The 24,978-nt window shown below is 43.4% G+C and overlaps 1 protein-coding gene across 1 annotated transcript; it reads right to left on the minus strand.

Moving 5' to 3' along the window:
- Window positions 1–9,725: 9,725 nt before the first annotated feature.
- ARL4A (ADP ribosylation factor like GTPase 4A) lies at window positions 9,726–12,376 on the minus strand. The gene has a single exon (XM_048511448.1). The coding sequence runs from the start codon at window positions 12,125–12,127 to the stop codon at window positions 11,525–11,527; it is 603 nt and encodes a 200-aa protein (XP_048367405.1). The 5' UTR covers window positions 12,128–12,376; the 3' UTR covers window positions 9,726–11,524.
- Window positions 12,377–24,978: the final 12,602 nt, after the last annotated feature.

Genomic DNA, 24,978 nt, shown 5'->3' on the forward strand with positions numbered 1-24,978 from the left:
CTAGGCATTTAAGAGGCAAGGCTATTTGTCAAACCATAATTAGCACAGATTAATTGTAAAACTTCCAAATGTGGGGTTAGAAGACAATGTTACAGATATCGCGGACACCCCACCCCCCCAAAAAAGTGGGTTCTAGATCAAATCAAGACTGAACTGTCTCTAGGGACTAAAATGACTAAACTGAGGCTGTCGTATTTGGTCACATAATGGTAGATTCTGCACAGCACAAAAATAACAGGCTGAGGAAGGAAAATATCCCATTCTGGGGAAGAACTTTGCAAAAAGTCTCTTCCCCCAAATGGGCTCGTTTTGTTACATTTATTTGTTATATTTATTTCAACACAGGTTTTACAAAAATTGCCAAACTAGCAATCTTTCTGCAAAATCCTGAGTTTTAAATGCTTCCTGCTTGCCTGTGCGAACTATGGCAGCAGGAAGCATCCAATTTCCCCCTTCTATCCACCAAATGGTGGTCGCCATGTTCAGATGGGGAGATTCTTGGGTGTGGGGAAGAATCTCTTGCTGTTCACCATTCAAAGGTCCCAAGCATGGGGATGGGGAAGGAAAATACTTTCTTTTCTTGCCTGGCTACTGTGTTGCCACAGAGGTCCCCTAGAGCTACACATGCATCCTGGGAACGAAAAGAACGTGTCTCTGTGTGAAGAAGCTGCAGCATTTGCTGCTGCTTCCTGAATGGGTAAGTTTTTTCATGTGTGAAGGGGGAGAGGGGAAAATGGGGTCATTCATAACGAGTTACACTAATTATGAATGAACTGTGCAGAATGCACCAATGAGTAGACAAGAGTCACTGGAAAAGACAATAAATGCTAGGAAAGGATGAAGGCAGCAGGAAAAGAGGAAGACCCAACATGAGATGGATTGACTCTTTAAAGCAAGCCATGGCTTTCAGTTTGCAAAACCTGAGCAAGGCTCTGAACAGAATCTTTTGAAGGACATTGATTCATAAGATTGCCATGTCAGAAGCAACCTGAAGGCACTTAACACGCACAACTGTAAAACAGAACATTCTAGAGTCCTCTCCGAGCTTGAAAACAATTGTAGGCAATAAATAATGCTTTAAGCTGTTCTATAGTTCTATTTTTCAGAAGGGAGCTCCTGAAATCTTAAAAAGCAATTAGGAGAGCTCACTGCAGAACAGCAGGAAAATAATACTGTTCCATTACACTTTTTAAAAGGTTTTCAAATTCCACCTTGAAGACAGTTTCAATTAAACCTTAGATAGATTTTGGAATAAAAAGTCACTAATTCTTTTTTTAAAAAACTGGGGGAAAATTAGATGCATTTTTACAAAACAAAAACTCAACTGGGGGAGGTTTGACAAAAAGATTTCAGAGTGAAAGGAAGCGAAGTACCTAACTTCCCTTAAGTTTGGCAAAGGGACAAATGTGAGAAGGCAATGTAGCAGGGCCGGGGAAGAAAGGCATAAAAAGAGGTGGGAGAGATTTTCTTCCCACCTATGCAGAGGCCTGCTCCAAAGTTGCCTTCCACCTCCCTGATCTCTGGGCAAGGTGGTGCAATGAAGAGGCTTTGAAAGGCCCTTTTCACTGCTGGAGTAGCGCCTGCAAAGATGCCTACAGGTGCTGGCACCAGGCAGGGCTCTGTTGCTCAGGTTGCCCTTCCTCCAGCTGTTGATGAGACCCAGGAGGAGGAGGAGCCTGAGCTGTATTTCAGGGTGAGCTTGGGGGGGACTAAAGTGCTCCAGTTCTGCAGCTCACCCCAAGGACTGAGAGGATGCTAGAGGAGAGACTAGGTGGCTCTTTCCTGGCTCCTCCAGAGTCCAGAAGGCCTTCTTAGGAGAGACAGAGGTAGTGCAAGAGAAAGAGATGAAAGTGCTGCTATTTCAACCCCTTCTCCCTTCAGTATCTCTTTCTGAGCTCCCTTGACACAATGTGCCTCTCCCAAGCTCCTCACAGGTGATGGTTCCATGGGTGCTGGAAACTGCTAGTCAGTGTGGATGCCCCTACACCACTGTAGTATGGAAGCACAGTGCCAACTGTATAGGGCTCAGATCAGGTGAGGGAGAAACCTGGCTCATCTCTTGACTACAAGACTCAGGAATTACTAGGCTGTGCTTCTTTGGGGAAGAAGCTGATGGGATGGTCATGCAGCTGCCAGGTAGCTAAGAGGCAAGTCATTCTGTGACTCTCTGGTGCTCTGCTCAAATGGTCTTCTATAGGGAAGGGATGCAAAGCATCTCTGATGCTTGGAGAGGTTGCTACTAAGGTTTCTGGGGTGGAAAACTCTATACAGACACTCTATACAGACACTCATTTTCTTTAGTTGAAAACATGGGCTTCTGCAGGCTGCATCAGGATACCTATCTCGGTACACTGTCCCAGCTTGCACCATATTGAGTAGGAACATGTTGTCCTCATTTGTACAGTTGTCCTGTACTCATGAGAGAAGTGCGTACTTCATACCTGACATTTGGACGTGCCCTCAGATGCATCTTGTGTATCTCTTGCTGACTGCCCACTAGTGGCAACCTGTTGATATGCTGGGTGTTAATAAGGAAACTAACATGAAGTCACGTAAGAGTCACCAGGCTAGCTATCATCCGTCTCTGCTCCACACTTAAGGTTCTCAACAAGGTGCCCGCAGCAGACAACACCTCTGCCACCACAGCGAAATAGTTAGCAGCGTGGGTAGGCAGGGCTTTCTTCATTGGCTTCATGGTGACCAATGGAAGCCCAAAAGTAGGGTAGCAGCATAGGCATTGGTCCTCAGGTGCATTTACTGTGTGGCCCACCTTTTCCACCTTAAGGGTGCCTTGGGCCTGGGATGTACAGAAAATTCCAGGCTGGATGCCAAGACGAGTGATTTCCATCACCTCCAGAAACACCGGCATCTCACAAGACATTCTCACACAGTGTGAAGGATACTCATCAGCTGCATGAGGAGCTGGTGCTGACTGGCATCCCTGAGGACTGCCTGATCTGCAATGTAAGCACTGCTGGAACTCCACCAACACTAAACTTGAGTACCTGGTGGCGCATAAGAGAGCCCTGACCACCTTGATCTCACCAGCCAAGACAAGTGTGTGACTATCAGACTGTTGAGGTCCTTAAGCCCTTTTAAGGGCTATACACAGTTGTATTGTTGAAGGCTTTCACGGCTAGATTCAACTGGTTCTGGTGGGTTTTCCGAGTTGTGTGGCCGTGGTCACATCTTTGTCAACCACATCTTTGCATAATAAGTTCCACCCAAACACTTACTGATTGGTTCCCCATCCTGGAACATGGACAATATATACCCCAAACATTTCCTTCTCTCTGGACACAGTGTGTAACAGACTTCCCTCTGTGACACACCTCTGAAGATGCCAGCCACAGATGCAGGCGAAACATTAGTAACAAGATCCACCAGACCATGGCCACACAGCCCGGAAAACCCACCACAACCAGTATACACAGTTGCTTTCATCTAACACAACAACATTGGCTCTGGTCATTCCCATGATCCAAAAAGCTTGTAAGAAAATGGTCACATTTCTGGAGCTGACTGCAGACAGTGAGACTTGTTTCCAGCACTGGGTCCACTGGTGCAAAGAATGGAAAATGGCATTGAGACCCTGCCTTCAGCATCTCACCCAGAAAAAGGTGTACATGTGGGTGCCAATGTGTGACCCACATATCAAGGGCAGGGTTGCTGATCATGCTGACCAACTCATTTGCTGGAGAGAAGTGCTCTTCTGGGGCATTGAGTACATACAACCTAACAGGGACATGTTGGCATGAATAGAGAAAACAAGAGGCCAATAGCAGATTTTGTGCTAGGCAGTACCCCCTCCTGCAGAAACCATTTGAGAGGATGAGACACATAAGATGATATAATTGCTGAAATTGCAAAGGAATACCTTGTAGAGCCCTACAAATCACAGACCTCCAATCCACTGAGCTACTGGGCCAGGAAAAAAGACAGTATGACTGGCCATCTCTGCTGTGGTCCAGAGGGTTCTCTCGTGCTCCCTGATGAGCATGCAGAGTGAGCAATTTTCGCCCACGCAGAGCACACTGTTAGCCCACATTGCTCACACCTGCTCCCCTGGGTTCAACTTGTTTTTTTGGACTTGCAGAAGTCCCCACCCCCCAATGCATGAAATTGTTCTGCTAGGATCCTGTGGATTGCCCTTGGTTTTAGGGTTTTTAAAAAAATCTGCTGCAATTTTCTGGCTTGACATTGGTTCTGTTGGGCTTTCCATGCTCCTGCTAAACTAAGCTCCTGTTAAACACTGGGGCAGTTTGTCTTGCAAAAGTACCATTCCTCACCCAAGTTTGTTCTTCTGGGATTCTCTGGTTTGACATTATTTACATTGGTTCTATTAGGCTTTCCACATTGGCTTTTGGTTCTTCTGCAATTCATGGCTTCCAGTTTGGTTCTGTTGGGCTTGTGTGAGATGGGAAGCATTAACCTTACCCCATATGTCCCGAGACTGCCTTACCCCATATGTCCCGAGTCGTTCTTTCCGTTCGACAGAGGCAAATTTACTGGTGGTCCCTTGTCCCTCTAGGATGCGGCTAGCCTCCACCCGGGCCAGGGCTTTTACAGACCTGGCCCCTGCCTGGTGGAACGCTCCTCCTCCAGCTGTTAGGGCCCTGCGAGACCTTGGGGAATTCCGTAGGGCCTGTAAAACCGAGCTGTTCCACCGGGCTTTTGGGGAGGCTGGCTGCTGAGTGCGCCCCTCTCTGTTGCCCTATGTGTAATCGGCTTATCTTAAAATCTGCCAGTCCCCTCCTGGGGTTTTACCGGATGTCATCCACCTAATTTATTAATTATGGAAAGGTTATTGCTGCTACTGTTTTTATTGTATTTATTGTTTTAATTGGGATTATTCTATTGTTTTAGTTGCAATGTATTGTGTCTGGTTGCCTGTAAACCACCCTGAGCCCTTTGGGGGTAGGGCAGTCTAATAAATAAATAACAAATAATAATAATTAATAATAATAATGTTGGTCACTTTCTTGTCCTGTGGCTGCTGCAGGCATGCCTCTGCTTTTGCTGTGAAGAAAAAAGGCTGTCCTCTCCCATTGGAAACAATAGAGGATTGATGGGGGGGTGCACCTTCTTCAGGAGCCATATAAATTGGACCCCTTGACCCAAATCTTCTTGAAACTTCGGAGTTCTGTCAACACCTGCGGCTTAAAAAGCAGTCCCCCCAGACTCCCGGATAACTCCCTCATAGGTATAAACAGCTTAATAAATTCAGGTTCCCAAATAAAACCCCAATCAAATACCACAGTGGAATTGAACATACTGATATTTTTCACATCCAGTATACCTGAATCCAAAAAAATACTGTTTTTTATGCACAGCCCTAGTGGCAACTTAAAAGACTTACATGTTCCAGTGTGAGCTTTCCTGAGTCAGAGCTCATTTCTTGAAATGCAATGGAGAGAAGATAATTTTCTTTTCATTGCACCCAAGGAAGTGAGCTCTCTCAGGAAAGCTCATGCTGGAATGTCTCTAGAACTGCCACTGAACTTTTGTTTCATTTTGCTACAATGTACTAACAGCTACCCCTCTACACATAGACACAAGGCAGACTTGTGAAAGAAGCTTTACTATATTTTGATGCGTACTGCCCTGCATGCAAATGCCGATATTCCAGCTTTGCAGGCGTCAGTGCTTCAGAAATAAACACCCCTGCCACTGTGATGCAATTAAACTGAAGCACACAGCATTCTATAGATAACCTGTCTACTTATTTTATTGGAGAACCATATGAATAGCAAGTTAAGTGCAAGCCCAACCCACATTTTGAACTGCGAGGAGATGCTAAATTTGACAGATATTTTGAACATTTGACACAAGGTCATGTGACAAGATGGTGTAAAAATGCCAGCAGATGATTCGTAGCAAGGCTCCCTAAGGCTAACAGTGATAGTGCTCATCTGATGTTAGCAACAGCAAGGTATTTTTAGAAGCAGCCCTATTGTATGCAAGCTTAAAATACTCTATCTTGCCAGTGCTTTTCAGATAAGCTAATTAGAAACAGAACTTTTGTTGGCAAGTTTACCTAGAAGAGAAGTTACAAAGATTCCCTCCTGCAACAGTGAAACATACCTAACATAGAGCTATGTTTTCCCTCAAACAGACTGGAAAAACTTGGCAAATAAACAGCATTTGAACTACTACATCTCATAGAACAATGCCAGTGTTGTTATGGTAAGAGCTAGAATGATAAAAACAAAACGAACAGTTTCAGGAAGCCTGGAAATAACCCCAAAGAGGCACATGGAGAAACTGAAGTCAAGTTTTAAAAGGTGAAGAGGGGAAAAGAGGTGGCAAGATCCATAAAGGCTGATCACGTGGTCTCAATTCAACAGCAGAAGGGTATGCATCTGATAGAGGTGATTCCAATGCTGCCAAACTTAACAGGAACAAGCAATAAAGCAATTTTACAGTGCAATCCTGAATAAAATCTAAGTCAACTGGAATAATACTAATTAGAACTGCACTCTTAGTTGCTGTGATCATCTATGCACCAGTTGCATAAAAATGGTGTAAATTAATAATGAAAAAGATGGTATGGGCGTGGGGGGAAGAGTTGGCACCAGGAAATAGACAATGGCATTTTAGGAACAGACTACGCTAACAGCTAAGTCCTTATTTTAGAACCTGTGTTTTCTAAAAACAAGAGACCACCATGAATATCTTTTTTTAAAAATGTATGAGTGAACAATACTTTGCTGAATGCTTAAAAATCAGCATTTTGAAGTCAGCGATGTATCCATACATTGTTCATCCTCCATCCAGCCTTATTTTTGATCAAGAAATTCTGACTTTTCACGCACACCTTGAACCCCATTTATACAACCACTGCTTTAACCTCAGACCTACAATAGCAGTTCATCATGTTTCTTCTACTACAATGTAACCTTTGTTTTAAAAAGTTATTGCCATCAAGTGGCTCTTTGATAATACCAAGACCCCAGAATCTTCAAGTACACACAATATTTTTGCTACTACTGGTGCACATTTTTCCACACCCTAAGTGACCGGTGAAGTTCTGAACAGTCAATTGAAAACTAAATTACTACTTTAATTCTCTAAAAGCTTGGAAAAACATTCATAACCCTTTTTAGTTAAATTACCCTTCTGAACTCATTACAGAACACATCCTCCTCAGATTTACCCCTGCATATGTTTACTCCTGCAGACAGAATGCACTATACATTTTCCTGTGTTCAATATTTTTTCCACTGCATTGATGCAGCCTGTGAATCATCCTGAATTACACCCTCCATATGCTACTCCTAACAGGAGACAGACAGCACCCTAACAAGGATTAAGCAACTGAAAAAAAAAGTAGGCATGCTTGCCTATAGTCAGGCTTTTGCCCTGATCCCATGAATCAAGGTTCATGCCCCTAAACTTGCAAAGCATATTCTACATATGGACAAACACACTAGTGAACCCATCTAGCCATGTGTATTTGACTCTTCCAGGTTGACCTGTATACAGTTCATATAGGCTTCGCCTATTTCTGTTAATCCATAGTTTACACAGTTACTGCACTATCCTATCCAGAGTTACTTCCACTTAAACCCACTGAAATGAATGGGAGTACTAGAGTAACTTTCCTTAGGATTGACTATAAGTGTTAATATATGTGGTGAGAATGCACTCCTAAAGACACATCAATCTGAAGAGGCTGAACAGCTAACAATGAGAATTTTCCACAGAATTTTATAAATGTAGATTAATCAGTGAAAAGGAACAGAAAAGGACTGAATGTTTGGAACACCTTAATGTTTACTGAAATCAAATACCTGCAAGTAACTAAAGCATAAGATGCTTAAATGAGTTTACTCATTGCCATCATTATCATTAGCCTTTTCAGCGCAACAAGGTGTCTGTTTGTCAAATCCTTCTCTAACAAAAAAGTAGCCAGACATTTCCACTGAAGCACAGACTACCAATTTTTCTTGAGAAAGTATCTAAATCCCCGGGGAATATCTACACACCTGAGTTTCCTGAACACCCACCCCACACTTGGGACAGATATCAAGAAGAAACTCTGCAGTTCTAATGTTCTCTACAGGTGTTTACAAGAGTTTGAAAAGCAGAGGACATTCCCAACTTCACTGCTACAATGCAAACCTAAATTAGACATCCAGTAGAGCATGCACACCAGAGTGCATTATTTCTTACACCTGTGCTACACAGTTCTGACCATAAAGTGTTTGTGTGTTAGTACATCTGTAGCAATACAAACTCCATTAAAACACAAATATTCCACAGAGTACAGTATATGAGACTATCAAGAGACGTATATGAAATGTACTGAGATCTTACAAAGGTTGGTAAGCCTAATGGCATGCATAATATACTGCTTTCAAAAAGAAAATTCATCACTTTCTCTTCATAACCACTCAGGACTATGACTCTTTTCTTCCTTTTCATGACCATTTTACTGGAAGGTTTTTACCAGCTCCCAAGTCTCCCTGATTTTGGGTGAAGCAGTTTTACTAGAAAGCAACTACCATCTGCTGCACACTTATCTCACCAGCAATGGAAAGCTAAATTGTTTTCCATAATACGACAACCCATTTTTGGGTGGTATTAGACAGACAAGGAACATGGACTATCAAACTCCTTCTCTGCAACTTACTGCTTAAGAAGATTCACTTTCACTAAAACACTGAAATGGAGGGCTAAGAATGGAAAGTCAGCACTCAGCAGACTGGCTCTCTCTAGATCAGCTACATTCAATCTTCCAACACAGAATTCCACTGCCTAGTTCAGGGTTTCCCAACCTGCTGCCCAGGAGCACCATGGCACCTGCCAACACTTTTTCTGAAGCCCCTCAAGTGTTTTAGGAAGCAGGCGGCCAGGTAGAGTTTTTGCCCAGCAAGACTTCTGAATAGCTATTGAAGATTTGGCTGTACAGCAGTCACTACCACAGCACAGGGATTTATACCATGTTATTGAAGTTAAGCTATGGCAAACATTTTTGTGACTGGCTCCACCTTCTGCAGCAGGCACTTTGTTGCTGAGCTCATGGCATAATTCCAGCACGCCTACAGAATCAAAAAGAGTTGGGGACCCGTAACCTAGGTGTTCAAAAATTTATTTTTATGACATGGATTGCATTTGAAGAGTCTTTGCTATAGAGAGCAAAAACACTCCTTGAAATATTTCCATGGGCTCAAGCACATGTTTCAAACAGCAACAGAAACAGTCAAAATTAAACCACTTAAGAGCTCATGACAAATGCAGAGCTATTCAGAGCAAACCTAAGTACTCCTCCCCCACACCTCACCATTTACTATCAAGGAAATGTTTTAAAAGCCCAGCAAAAAAAGATGACAGTGATAGCATCACACGGTCACCTAAATATCACTGTTTCTAGTCTTACGTTTATCTCTGGTAAATCAAGAGTACACAATTAAATGCTATCTGTTATCAGTGGCACAGCATGCAATGGAGCACAAACCGGAACTACTGTTGTAGAACAATATATTCTACAAATGAAAAGAGTAATACTTTGCATTGGATTGTGTGTTTCAGGCCTCAGAATACAAAAGTGGTTATAAAGACAACCAAGATACACAGAACTGTTGTCATGCATGGACAACACTGGATGAAACATTCACAAACAAGAGGTTTTTAAACTAAATATTCACAGCCACCATCACATAAAGTAGACATAAATGATTTGAACCATACGCAGATTCTGGTCAAACATACAGAACATAATGCAAGTTGTCATTAAGTCTTTAATGAGATACCTGTGATTCATAACATTGTCACATTTACAAATCTCACATGAAAAAGGGTTCAGTTTCATGCAGACAATTCTGATAAAAAGCAGGATGTGCACATAGTAAAATGTTTTATCCATTTTGATTTGATGACACATTTGGAATTGGGTTTGAGGTTTAAAGAAGTTATCCACATTTCTATAAATATAAACATTAAGTGACTTTCAATGTCACTAGTGCAGGTACATATAACCAACATACAAAAGCTCCATTGGAAGCTACTTTAATTCTTTCAAAAAGGACCAGGATTTCATCTTTTTTTAAAAAAAGCTGTCACTTTCAGTATTTGAAAACACTAAAGTGCATTTTTGGTTACCTTCTAAGCAGTTTCTGGCTATAAAATTTGATTTTATACAAGTATCAATAAGTTTATTTACTGACATTCAGAGCTGTAGTTATCTCCTCCATAACTGAGAACGCAGACATTTTATCAGTTGTGCCAAGAGAAGGAAATCTTGTTCCCATGTCAGAGATCTCTCATTTTAAAGTGGAATTATCCTAATAACATTTCACAGCACCAGTAGAGAGAGGCTTTGAATTAGCCCTTTAACCTGCTACCCAAACTGCCTAAAGAACTGTTTCTTTAAAAAATGTGTACCAGTAAGAAAAAGAACCTCTTTCTATCTTACACTGTCCCACCCAGTTAACACTGTTTGCTTGACTGTAAACAAGCTTAAAGCATAATTCGAGCAGACACAGGCCCTCTTTAACTTTTGTGTTTTTTTCCACAGTGTCAAAATATTTCAAGTGTACAAAGCTTCAATACATTCTAAAAGTACTGCAAGAATATTAAAAAGAAAGCTGGCAGAACTGGGCACATGGAACTTGCGCATGTTCTACTGAATGTAGCTTTATTTTCAATTACTGACCATCAAATTTTATTGCCATCAATTTCATTTAAAGGTAATATTGCACCGTCAGAATCCTGAAACCCAAGTCCCTTATGGTAATAATTTAGTTTTGCCTTTAATAGTTCAAGGTTTTCTTGGACAGCAAACTTCGCCTCCTAGAACAACCAAGTATGGTTCAAACCCAGACTAGCACTGCATAACGAATCAATGCACGGCTACTTCTCTTTTTAAGAAAAACAAAAATAACCCTACACACTAAGACATGCTATATTATCAGGAAACTCATCCATGCTCTTACATATTCCAAACTTTTCCATCTATTAAGCTTCTGATAACATAACCACCACAATATCGATAGCTCAAATCATCAGAGTGCAAAGTGATATTTTAAGAGGACCAGTCTAAACGCATACCATACAGCCCAACCTTTCATTAAAGAACCCTCCACATTCACAGCTTCCATGTTATGTTAAGGGGTACTATTTTAAAGCTGCATATCTTCATCTACTACACTCCATTTATACAAGCAGTAGTTTGAAAACACCTATATGCCTTAAATGCAATTTCCTTGCAAAGGCACTCTCAAACATATGACTACACCACCGTCGTTTTATTTGGCTATTAAGAGATCCAGGTCACATTTACGCACCCATCTGTTTCCTGATCGTTACCTAACAAGGGAGTTTTTGTTTCTTAAAAAAAAGAGAGAGGAAAAGTTGTAGTGCCGAAGAACTCGCGGGGGAACCAGCGGCCTGTGTCCACAAAGCTTTCCACCAGGCTGGCTGTTCATCAGTTAAGCTGTACAGGATCCAGACAAGCAGGCCAGGCGCTGCAAACGGTTCTAATGAAATGCTGACAAGGAGCTACCCTCACAGCCCCAGCGGCTCATCTCTTTCTCTTCTGCTGCCTCAGCATCTTTCTTCGCTTAATTATCATATCGTGCAGTTTCTCCAGGCCTTCCTTGAGGCCGTCCCCAATGATGGCACAGGTGGGCTGCAGGTGCCAGGGCGTGGAGGCGCTCAGCTCCCCGGTGGCCAGCATCTTCTCCATCTCGGCGAGCGACAGCGAGTGCCTCAAGTCCTGCTTGTTGGCCACGATGAGCACGGGCACCCCTTGGTTCTCCGAGATCCGCGTGATCTTGTGCAGCTCCGTCTTGGCTTCCTCCATCCTCTCCACGTCCACCGAGTCCACCACGAAGACGATGCCGTCCGTGCAGCGCGTGTAGGACTTCCACAGCGGCCGCAGCTTCTCCTGGCCGCCGACGTCCCAGAAGTGGAAGGTCACCGTCTTGTGGTTGCCCAGCGTCACCTTGATCTTCTCCGTGTTGAAGCCTTTGGTGGGCACCGTGTTGACGAACTCGTTGAACTGCAGGCGGTAGAGCACCGTGGTCTTGCCGGCGCAGTCCAGCCCCAGGATCACGATGTGGAAGCACTGGAAGGGAGGAAGGCTCGACAGCAGCGGCGTCTGCTCCGACAGCCCATTCCCCATCGCAGGGGAGGGGCCCCGGGCGAGCAGGGGGCACCAGACGCCCGCCTGCCGCCGCCTCAAGCTGTCGCCCGCTGCGGCTACCGGCCTCGCGCTCCCGGTCACGATCCCTTCCTGGCCACGAGACGAGCGCGGGGTCTGGCGCAGGGGGAGGGGAGAAGCTCGCCGAGAGGCGCCTTCGCTCAAGTCCCGAAAACGCCGCAGCACGAAGCGCCACAGCCTCTGGCCCGGCCGCGCCTCCGCCCTCTCCCCTAACTCCGCGCTCCTCCCGCCCCTTTCACGCAACGGCGGCACACATTGGGCAGCGATAGCTGCGGTGGGCGGGGCATATGTGGGCAACGGGGAAAAAGAGAAGAGGGCGGGCCCAAGCCGAGCAGTTCGCTTTCCTTATTGGCTCCGACCACAGCCGCGCGACAGCCAGCCGGCGGCCTAAGTCCTTTCACTATTGGTCAGCGCGGAGCTGGTAGAAGGCGGGAGGAAGGGAAACGCGGCTCTATTCGGGACCCAACCCCTCTAGACCCTGCTCCCTTTAAGCCGCAAAGGACGTTGGTTCTTCTCGTTTGGGGAGATTCCCCGCCCCACAGATCCAGCCCTTTTTCTGGCGGGATACAACTAGTACAGTGGCAGTCTCCGTCCAGCGCCCCCTAGCAGAAGCCCTAATTTGAAGGCATAAAGCCCATTGGCCGTTTCTTTTCCGCTCTTCCGCGATTTTCCGCCACTCCTCCCAACTGTAACCATGGGAACGATACCCAGAAAAGTCCCTTTTTAATCGTCGTTCCCTCCCTCCTCCCCCGGGGGAAGAAAGGAACTCGCATTTATCAAACGACTCCACTGAAGAAAGCTGATCTCGTAACGTTTCGGACCATTTAACGTTACGCATTCACGTGGCGGCAGGACGTCATCATAACGGGAAAGCCTTCCTATTGGCCCCTGCACGCCCTCGTTTCCCAGCAACCTAATTCAAATGACGCCGGCAAGGTTCTCGGGTTCATAGGCCGCAGTTGAGGAGCCGCCCTGCTCCGCCCTCACGAGGCTGCAACGTGGCTCAGTAGGCACGCCCACCCTGCAACTCCACGGCTCGGCTCCTGCGGCACGCGCGCTGGCCATGCTGAGTACTAAGTCACGTGGTTGGCAGCTTGTCAGTCGTTCAGTACAACTGAAACCGTTCGTTTGTCTCGGCCCTTTTTAGCTGGGACTGCTTCTCTCTGTAGTTCTGTAGGGCATTTTATATTTTCTTCAAAAATGGCCAACCCACTCTTTCCCTCTTGAAAAAACCGTAGTCGGAAAAACTGCTGAAACGTGATAATAACTTGCGAGGTCAAATCCGAAGAGGCAGTATTCAACAGGTGAATGTTCCCCAACCTTGACAAGGCCTCCCCTGCTAAGTTTCCTCCTATTAATCCATTTTACGAGCAGAAGTTATTCCCAAAACAGTTTCCAACCTCTGGTACTGATTAGCAGAAGAGGAAAAGGGAGTAATTGTGATACTGCCTTTGTCCCATCTGTAGAACTTGTTTGTATTGCTGCAATCCTAAATGTTTGTACTTTTCAACAGAACCTATGAACCATGGCTCTATTTTCTAAAGTATCCCAGCAATGTTGCAGCTAAATTCAAGTACTTGCAGAGAAAAAAGATTCTTGGGGTGTAAGCTTTTGAAAGCTAAGGTGTTACTGCAGATCAACAGGGTGATCCTTTGAAACTACTTTTAGTATTAATGTGTTTTTACTAGTTTAGCTGTTGCAGCGTTTGCTTCTAGCATCTTGTGTTCGCTTTCAGAATTTTTGAAATGCTTATGGACCAATTGGGGGGGGGGGGGGGCAACACATCTTCACAGACCAGCGCAGCCTTACACTGTCACGTTTGCCCCTTGCACCCCTGCTGGTGGAGAGGGCAACAGCAGCGAACTTGGAAGTTGGGGTCGCTGCAGAGCTGCACCAGTGTGTGATTGGACGCTGGTGTGGGAGGGATGCTGGTAGGGGAAGGACAGGGCAGATTGTTCCTGGGGGTGGAGCTGATGTAAGTCAGCTTTCACCCTGGCTTTGCAGGCAGGTATCTCATGGCCCTTTTGGGTGGCATAAGTCCATGGAGCCCTATGGAGGACTTTCTAGCAATGTTTTTTTAAACTGTATTTTTTGCCTTCCCATGGTGCCGGAAAACTCTCTGGAAGTGTGGGGCAGCACAATAGTGGCGCCATCCCCAGCTGCCACAGACTGGATGATTGGGCTGTCTGTCTTTTCTCTATGATTCTGTGACTCTAACTGATCAGTCAAAAAACCTGTGATTGCAGTATTCATTTTCTAAAGCCACCCAAGTACCTTCTTAACTTTGTGGAACTTTGGACCTGTGTGTCATTTCACTACACTATGGACACTCCTAAATACGCAAAACAAACTAATCAGGGCATCCTTGTCAATGGGGCAGTTCAATGTTTATGACTCAAACTCGTACTCTGCTTAAGAACTGACTCGTGTCACTGTCTTTTTAGATGTTTCTTTTTTATTTATTTCGATACAAGTATTTCTACACAGATAACAATGTTTGTGTCATTCGCTATACTGAGTTCAGCAGTCTTCAGGGCCTACTAAAGTGTTTAGAAACTTTCTAAACTAAAGTGTTTAGAAACTTGAAACTGGGCTTGCAGCATTTTTATCTCCCACAGTGAGTTCATCTCCTCCCTGTTCTTTGGCTCTGCTTTTAACAGGCATACCAAACAGCAAGCTAACTGCAGAACCTGGGTGTGAAGATGGTCCTTGAGGAATTTGGCTCCCCTAAACTTGATGATTCTTCCATCAGGGATTTATGAAGTCATGTTAGAACAGGAAAAATGTGATGCTGTTGTGACATCTAGCATGGGGGATGGGGCAGTTGGATCTCAGCTCTTTAACTGAGACAAGTATCTGAGCTCTGGTGGGAAGAATCCAGGTCAGCCCCTGAAAAGAGTGCTTGCCATCTAGAGTAGCAGCAAATGACCAGGAAAGGATTACAGGGACCTACAGAACAGCTTTCAAGGGATGAAGTAACATGGTGTGAAGTAACATGGAGGAACATAAAACTCTGAGGAGTCCTTAGGAAGCAAATGCCAGTCCTGTAGATACAAGGACACAATTATTGGACCTGTGATGAAGCAAGGTCTCTAACCCCAGAGGGGATTCTTAAGCTTGTATCATTCTCCTCCATTTACTCCTCACAACAACCCTGTGAGGTAGGTTCAGCTGAGAGAGTATGATTGGCTCAAGTTCACCCAGCAAACTTTCATGGCACGAGTGGAGATTAGAACTGTGGTCTCACAGTCACTAGTCTGGCATAACAACCCTGTGAGGTAGGCTAGACTGTGAGGTAGGTTAGACTCAGGCAGAGTGAGGTAGGTTAGGCAGAGAGTGACTGGCCCAGGGTCACCCAGCAAGCTCCCATTCCATATGTTGGGATTTGAACCCGGATCTCACAGGCTCTAGTCTGACACTCTTAACCACTATATCACACTAACATCAGAGGTATTAAGTGACCAGTACAGCATCCAGCCAGTTTATGCTGCATAGAGATAGATCTGGTTTTCCTAGTCTCAGTCCTGGAAAAGAGACTGCTTGTGGAATAAAACATGGTAACTGTGCATTCACAGTAACTTTACTGCTTGGTTTATTTTTGTTTAGATGAACCTTACAACTTCATGCAGAGCCAAATCTCTTATCAATAACATTTAGAATACCAATAATAGGAGCAGAAATTTGTTACACAAATGCCAAATTCTTAGAAAGTGCAAAATGACTTTGATATTATCATAAAAGAACACAATGCATATAAATGTGATTTAATCCATTTTAAGTCAAATATTTCTTAGAATGAATCCATTTGGATTGTAGTGTTTTTTAAAAAGCATTATATGCCTGGCCTGCAAGGTTTTACAGAGGATTTTTAAAATTACATTTGAAGTAATACGAAGAAAGCAGATTTTAATCACCTGTAAAATGCCTGTTGAATCCTGTGATCCTTCCCATATTTCCTGAATTGTTTTGGTTTTGGAAGTATTGGTGGTAGAAATCTAATATTTTCTTCAGAAAGAACAATATTTATGAGTGGAAGAAGATGGAAGAGCTTAATATTATTGTTAAAAAGATTTTCTCTTGATGGGATTAATTAATTAACATTGCAATCCAATCCACAGTTTAAACCAACTGGCTGCTGATGGGATTGCTCCCAAATCTCTCTTCAATGGCAGAGTCTAGAGGTCTTTGGGTGTAATTAATCTATAGTGGCATACTGCTTCATATTCAGAATACTTCTCTCTACTGCACTAACAGAAATTCAAAATATCGCATGGCAGACTATATGAATGACTTCTACCAGGCAGCCTGGACAGGAATGGCCAAAATGAATATATAATTCAAAATTTTGTTCTGCTGACTGAATGCTGTCTTTTTATGTCCTTTTAGTCCTTTTTCTTTTTTGTGTATGGTGATTAAGTAGAAGAAGACTTTATTTATAGTCAATGACCAGATATTGGTGATTAAGTAAAGACAGCTTTGTATCTGCAGAGTAAATTATATTCATTTGTATTTGCTTCAGTGATAAGCAAATGATAAATTTCTGAATTATTAGGAAGGACTCCGCAACAACATATACTTACTTCTGCGACTGGTGTCTCAAGAACAGTTGATATGCTGTCTATCAAACATGCCTGCAGCCCCAGGGATTATTCTAATCTACTGTCTGTGATTATTCATTGGTTTTCCTTGGCTACAGGGATGCATTTTCTAATTTAAACTGCTTTGAGTATGCCATTGAGAGATCTTTCTTTTGGTACTTCTTTGCTTGGTTGCTGTGGACAGCAATAACCTTCTTCCTAATATTCAGGCCCAAAACTTCTGATTTAACAATAAATTTAGCTTTCTGTCTAGTTAATATCACCTAGGCTGTTTAAATCTTTACTATCATTTCACGTTCATCTGTCAAGCAAAGCCAGTCTTCTTCAATATACTTAAGAATGTAACCTCTATTGAAGATTGTGTTGCAAATCTCTTAATCAATATCTTATGTAACCTGAAATGATGTAAGATTTTAGCTAATAACTACATGCAGTTTATATTATAGATAAATTGGGTTTCCCAACTCCTTGGGAAATACCTGAAGACTTCGGGGTAGATTCTGGAGAGGGCAAGGTTCAAAGAGGGAAGGGACCTCAGCAGGGTATGATGCCATAGAGTCAACTTTCCAAAGTAGTTGTGTGTTTTTTCCAGGAGAACTAATCTTTGTCATCTGGAAAAGAGTTGTAATCCTGGAAGATCTCTAGCTGCCATCTGGAGGCTGGCAGCCCTATATAGGACATAGTCCACATAGTGTGTGTCAACCTGTGTCTGTTTTACAGTCCTGTAAGATAGCTAGGTCCTAACTTCTGTGGCCTGATCTCAGCAGAAGCTACGCGGGGTCAGCCCTGGTTAGTACTTGGGTTGGAAACCAAAGTACCAAGGAAGTTGAGTGTTGCTGAGCAGAGGCAGGTAATGGCAAGCTACCTCTTCTGGATTGCCTTTAAACCCTTCAGGGTTGCCATAAATCAGTTGTAATTTGGGGGCACTTTCCACCACCAAGACAGCTATAGAGAACAGAGAAATCATACCATCCTCACATTCTCGCATAAACAGGCTGAAGAGCAGGGAGGCATTTCTGCTAATTGATAAGGAAACTGCTTGCCAAATCACAGCCAAAAAAGCAATACTTTTGTTTTACATTTTTGGCCTCACATGTGGCGAGACATAGTGATATACAGAAATCACTTATACATAGTTTACATGCTGTTCTGTTTACAGATGATGATGTTGTATGTCCTAAAAGTAAGATCTCTGGTGGGCAAATGGTTCAGGGCAATTAAACTGCATAGCAACAAGTCCCCTCCATGTCTCTAATTACTATATAAACTGCTGGTAATTAGGTGGTAGTTGAAAGAATCACACCATCAGCTGGCTAACATTCAATCAAATAAAACAAACGTCCAGTGGCACATTTATTTCAGCAGTAGACTTTAAGGTGCCACTGGACTTTTATTTTGCTGTAACAGACTGAGATGCTTATCCCTTTGCAATTAAGATTCAGTGGCAGACAAACAGGAGTTGATCACTCGTTATTCAGTTCTTCAAAGCAGGAAGCCAGATGCAGACAGAGCAGCAGACACACAGTTATAAAGGATAAGGAAGACCGGAGGGTTACATAAAATGCAATGAGTAGACTTTTGGAAAGGTGGTATTAAAGATTATTATTATGGCTGATTACAGCCTACTTCTAAAACTGTGGCCATTATTACTTTGGAGATTGTTAATATCTTGAATAAAGTGCACACGAAAAGGAAGCAAAGGATGGAAAAGGCTGATTAGAGTAACATAAGCATAAAAGCTGTCATCTTTTCCTGCCACCTGCCTAAAATTTGTATCAGTATTTTCCAGCCACCGGAAGACTAGATGCTGAACTTGTTTGTCGTTTATGAAAAAATTCTAGATGGCTTCAGAGACCAAATTGAAACTGGTTTTGGTGGGTTTTCCGGACTGTGTGGCCATAAAATCAATCATCTAGACTTGGCTCTGCAGGCTAATGGCTACTCCACAACAGAAATCAGAAGAGCTTTAAGACCAAGAGGACTGAGGAGAAATAGCCCACCACAGGAAATATATATTTTACCATACATCAAGGGAATCACAGATCAAATAGGAAAACTGATGAAAAAACACAACCTACAAACCATCTTCAAAACTACCAGGAAAATACAGCAGATGCTATGCTCAGCAAAGGATAAGGGAGACCCCCTCACTTCTGCAGGAGTCTATCGCATACCCTGCAGCTGTAGAAAGGTCTACATAGGAACTACAAAACACAGCATTCAGACTTGCATTAAGGAGCACAAAAGACACTGTTGGCGTAACCATCCTGAAAAATCTGCAGTTGCAGAACATGTGTTAAACAAAACTAGACATAACATTTTATTTGAGAACACTGAAATTCTGGACAATTCGGAAGGTTACTATGTCAGACAGCACAGGGAGGCCATTGAAATTCACAAACATCAAGACAACTTCAACAAGAAAGAAGAGACTCTGAAAAATTAGCAAAGCTTGGCTACCAGTACTTAAAAAATGGGCTGATAACCCTACCCGCAATACCATGCACTCAACTACACCTTTGCATAGCAAGTTCCACCCAAACACTTACTGATTGGTTCTCCTTCCTGGGACATGGACAATATACCCCACTATGCTTTCCCTTCTCACTAGACACAGTGTGAAACAGACTTTTCTCTGTGATACACCTCTGAACAGAGGCGTAGCCAGGGAAAATGGAGCCCTGTGCAAAATCTGAGTTTTGCTGCCCCACCCCATGTTCGTTTGTGTTTTTTGTATTTTTAGTGTTTTTTCAGTTTTTGGCCTGCAGGGGGTGCAGCTTTTAGGCTAGCAGCATCAAACTTTCAGGGTATCTTTAGGAGGCTATCCTGATGATACCAGCCAGGTTTGGTTCAGGGGGTCCAAAGTTATGGACTTGCAAAGATGTAGGCCCCCTCTCCTATTAGCTCCCATTGGAAACAATGGGGGATGGGACACCTCCTTTGGGAGTCCATAACTTTGGACCCTCTGAACCAAACCTTGCCTAACTGGGATAGTATCATTAGGAGAGTCTCCCAAAAACACCCTGAAATTATGGTGCTGCTAACCTAAAAACTGCACCCCCTGCAGGCCAAAAACTGAAAAACACTAAAAAATACAAAAAAAATCCTGAAAGTTTTCCTTCCCCCCCCCCCAGGCGCTTGCAACGTGCACCACCCAGCCCCCTTGTAGCTTCACCTCTGCCTCTGAAGATGCCAGTCACAGATGCAGATGAAATGTTAGGAACGAGATCTACCAGACCACAGCCACACAGCCCGGAAAACCCACCACAACCAGTTGAATCCAGCTGTGAAAGCCTTCGACAATACAAATTGAAACTGTTGACTACTTAGACCACAAATTATTTTCATACCAAACTCTATTTTCTTTATTTTAGTTATCTGTAGATAGATATAAAATTTAAAAAACAGCAACAAATTCACCCTTACCTTTCTGTAATTAGAGTTCAATCCTAATGGATGTTGGTTTCAGGTAGCCGGCTCAGCTTCCCTACCCATCCCCCACCCCCAGATGTCCTCAGGACGCCTTACTTCTGCTTGAGCTGTCCTTTTTTGAGGACACAAAACTACCAACTTTTTTCTCCAAGGCGTCGCCTCTTGCTGTGCAAAGCCCAGGAGCTGAGATGTCTTATTTTTCCCACCAGACTGTTAAAGCTCTCTTGTCAGTTTCAACTGCCACCAGTGCGAAACATTTTGTGGTGCTGCGTAGATTCTCTGTGCCTGCAGCTTTTTGCTTAAGGTTTTCCTGGGACATTTGCTCTGCAGGCTCGACATGTACATGGTTGTACTTAGGTCATCCTGCCAATTCTGGCAGTGTATAGTTTTCCATTTTTTTATTTTTGAAGAGCTGTTTTTGAAGACATATACACACCATTTTAGAATTGCAGCTGATTTTCATATTGGGTCTTTGTGTCTTTTTAGATGGCTCATCAAAAAATTTGAAAAGGGGAAACTATATATTGCCAGAATTGGCAGGATGATCAGAGTACAACCATGTACTTTTCAGACTGAAAAGGCGCCCAGTATCGGAGCTGGCAATGTCACCAAATAGCTGTACACACAGAGAATCCCTGCAGCACAAAATGTTGGGCACAGCTGACAAGAGGCTTTAATGTTGGGGGTAGGGAGCCTCTTTCCCCTCTGATGACTTCTTTGTCCATGCTTTGGCTATACTGCCCCAACAAAAAATAAGGAGATGGCTTAAAAAAAAAAGACATCCCCAGGATGTCTTATTTGTGCTGTGCATAATCGGCCGCAGTCACAATACTGGCTAACAATAGAAAGGTAAGTTGCTGTTGAAAGTACAGTATGTGCTCCAGATAAATTAATGTGATCTTATTTCTTCAACAACAAAAAGAGGGGCTGATTTCGTACAGCAACAGTTCTCAGTCTTAATGTTATGGCTGTTGTGAATGCAGAGGCATTCACGGTGGCTACAGACCATGCACATGGCAGGTTTCCCTGCCCTTTCTCTGTCCCAGTCCTCCATGGCCGCTATTCCCTCTCATTACAACTAGAGGGCTTTTGTGATTTTTTCCTCCTTAATTTGTAACTGACATGTTGCTATAGTAATACTCAGCCAGCGATTAAGGACACTCCCACCCAAAAGGGGAGGATGGCATACACAAGGGTCTGGGATAGGGAAAATTGCAGCAATATGAATGAAATCAAGAAACAATCTGCAGTTTCCCGTTCATGTAGCATTCCCCACACACACGCACACTGCAATCTTTCTTTCATATTTTAAGTTCTAACAAAGCAGGTTTACCTGAGCAAAGTAAGGCAGATGCCAACATGTGCCCAAAGGCACCACGATATCCTATAGAGGCTTTAAATATAAAAGCTATTCTTGGAGATCCAAGCAAGACCAACATAACCCTGTTATAGTGATTATAGAGTGTGTCTGTGAAAGTACTTTCATAGTAGTACCAGGAATTTTCATAGTAGGAATGTTTCTTGCTCTGGATTAAAGTTAATGTGGGATAAGCAGAAAAGTTCATTTGAAATCAAACATACAGTCTAGCCAACATAACTTTTACATACAAATTACAAACATAGAAAGTGTACAAAAATAAATCAAGCATTAACTTGGAACTCCAGTTTTAAGACAGAGTATGCCATTACCATTGTAATTTTAAAGAGTTCTTAAATGTTAATTGTATTTATCAGCTAGATTAATGATTGTGTCATTTCCATGATGAATATACTTTGGGCACAATTTAATAATATTTACTTGTGCTATTTTGTCAATGGCATAATTGCAATTAGCTTAATACTGAATGCAGACACTGTTAAGATTATACGTTTCTAATAAAGTAATTAACGTTAAAACAACTGTGTGCATAGGTTGATGAATTATAGCAAAAGGGCATTTATTAAATTGGAAATGTGTCTGTGTTTCCCTTGGTGATGGGAAAGTATTAACATTCCATTGGACTCTGTTTTAAGAAGCAACTGACATTAACATTTCTTAAGTTTCAGCTGCTGTTGATTTCAGCACCAGTAAATGCAGAGAACAATGTTAGTTAGTGCTGAGAAAATATAGCAATAAAGCCTGTTGTGCGAAAAAATACAACTAGCTTCAGAAAACTGTTGGTCTGGTCGCACCCCATGTCAACACAAAAATAAAAAGAAGTTTCCTGTTGGAAAGAGCAACGTCCCAGTTTTTCAAGGCATGAGAAAGGGCCAGGGCAGGGTAGAGGGGGACAATCATGTGGCACTTCTGCTCCTTTTCAATCCAAGCTGTCCCTACAGTCCAGAAAGAGGCAAGCTCATGTCATAGGTGTCTTCAAAAGTGCCAAAGGAGGCAGGTGCACATTGCTTCCCCCCGTTACTTTCAGAAGGCTGGTGGAGGGTGTGGTCCAACTGTGCCCTGGCTGGGGACCAGAGAGGGAAAAAAGGTGTTTTGGCTTGGGAGCAGCCCCAAGTATTTGCACTGAGCTTATCTCGGGAGTGAGAGGACACAGCTGTCATGGAATGCTCTGCAGGGGAGGATTTCCTCTTCCACAGTGGAGAAGGACGAAAGGGATTCCCACTTGGCTCACATCTTTCCTTTACCACCTCTGATTATGCAGCCCAGCTGGCCCTGGCAGCTCCTCCAGGGCACATCTTCAACAGCTTCTGGAGTCGGGGCACTTCCAATCAGCTTGCACAAAAAAATGATTCTCCAGAGTTGCCTTGCACACAGGGGTGGTGGCAGCTCTGAACCTGGCAGCAGCGACAACTACTCCTGCACCCATTGCAGCAAATGCTGCCAAAGCTCGGCTTGCCTTCTGTCTTCCAGCCATATTTCACTCCCTCTTGTTTTTGCCTCATGTCAGCATGGCCAACGCCTCTACTCACGCATGCACAGTCATTTAAAAAGTGAGTCATCACCACTATGCCTTGCTTTTATTTTATATATGTATGTGTGTGTGTTTGATTGCATTATATAAGAAAATTGCCAATCAAGTCTTTTATTCTTATGTCAAAGTCAACAGGAATATACTTTATTATGTGACCTCAAATGTAAAATCTGTGTAAGTCCATTATGAGGAAATGAGATGCGTAAATCTGTTTGTTCTGCAATCTGGAGACAAGCTTTAAAAAGCCAAAAATCAGTAAGACTGAAGAAATCTATCTGGACATTCAAAACCTTTCTGCATATGAAGTGTGATGGCTAAAGTGCTAAGTATTCTGGACTACAATATTATACAGTACGTATTACCATTTGTGCTCTTTACGTCCTTTCATACTGTAATGAAACCTGAAATTGGATGGTTTATTCCTTATTAGTGGCCTTCAGTTTTGCAAGATAGAAAGGCTGCTAATAAATGTTATAAATAAATAGATAACTCAGGGCACCATTCTAAGTCTTGGAAGGCTACTAAAAGCCCCATCCAAAAGTGGAGGGGCAAATCTGCTCATGGAAGTGGTGGAGCGGCTGCATCAGCAAATTCACCCTCCCAGGGCACTTACCTCTCTGACGGTGGGATGCGGCATAGGATGTTGTGGCAATGTCAGCGCATTTCAGCCACCGGCATAGCAGGGGCAGACTGGGGGCGTGGTTGGGGCTGTGAAGTGTGATTTGGGGTAGCATAAGCCTATTGCATGCTATGGGGGCTTCTTAGCATTGGGGAGGCTGTCAGCTTGTGAAGTCTCCCCAAACTGCCAGGAAGCCCCTGTAGGAGCGGTTCAACCATGGTGCCATGGTCAACTGCCTGAACTCATGGATGAGGCGGTAAGCCTTATATCTCAGTGTATATTTGAGACACTCTAGTGCCAGTCTGGGCTGAAATTGGGCTGGTGTCACCACTGGCATACAAATAGGTGGTGTCAGGGGTGGAGCAGGACTTAGGGACAAAATAGATATGACAATGTAGTTTCCACAGTAGATATACCACCACCATTTTAAAGCTTAAAATGGGTGATTAAAAATGCTGCAAGGGCCCATAGTATGAGCAGGGCCGTAGGACTTCTTCTTCCATGAAATTGTGTCTTGGCTGTCTGCCAAAGGCTAGTACCAAGTTTTAGCATCTCTCTCTCTCTCAGTTCTCAAGTAATAACAATCCAGAAGTAATCCCACAAGCATAGCCAAACAGTCCATGTCGGGAAAACCAGGGAATTTACAGAAGCCGGTAATACAGCCCAAGGTCAGGAATCAATCAGGAAGATGTCAGCAGGTTCAACATTAGTTGAACTAATTGTGTCCACACCCTGCGACTACTCCCCACGGACTTTATAGCCACACACAAGGAACTCAAGCATACAGCATGCCTCTCAGTGTCATGAAGATTCTATCTAATTGATTGAGATGCATTCCTAGCTCAATGTTCTTGCTACAAGGTATATGTAACCAGCCTGCTAGATATTATCACTGCCATTCTGGGACATTCTTTCCTTGATCTTTGCTTTAAGGCTTTACACTCCGGGTAGATAGCCAAGCTTTTCCCTGACACTTTGGTCTTATGGGAAACGAGATTGTTTCTGTTGCCCTGTGGGGGCAGGATGCCAGGTGGCATCGCCGACCTTGGGGCGCCTTAACTCCAAACCTTGGGAAAATGAGAGCGGGGGATTTACATTGGAATAACAAGTGTAGCAAAAGCCAGGTTTGACAAGCTGGATACTTCGATGCCTATCAATAAACACTGCTGATCAACAATATAGAGTCCATTTGTTCTTTCAGAGTTCAAGACCTAACAATAAGCCAGCAACATTAAGCCAGAAGACTCATCTCTA

The sequence above is a fragment of the Sphaerodactylus townsendi genome, linkage group LG11 (genome assembly GCF_021028975.2).
Source record: "Sphaerodactylus townsendi isolate TG3544 linkage group LG11, MPM_Stown_v2.3, whole genome shotgun sequence".
In the NCBI taxonomy this organism is placed as follows: domain Eukaryota; kingdom Metazoa; phylum Chordata; class Lepidosauria; order Squamata; family Sphaerodactylidae; genus Sphaerodactylus; species Sphaerodactylus townsendi.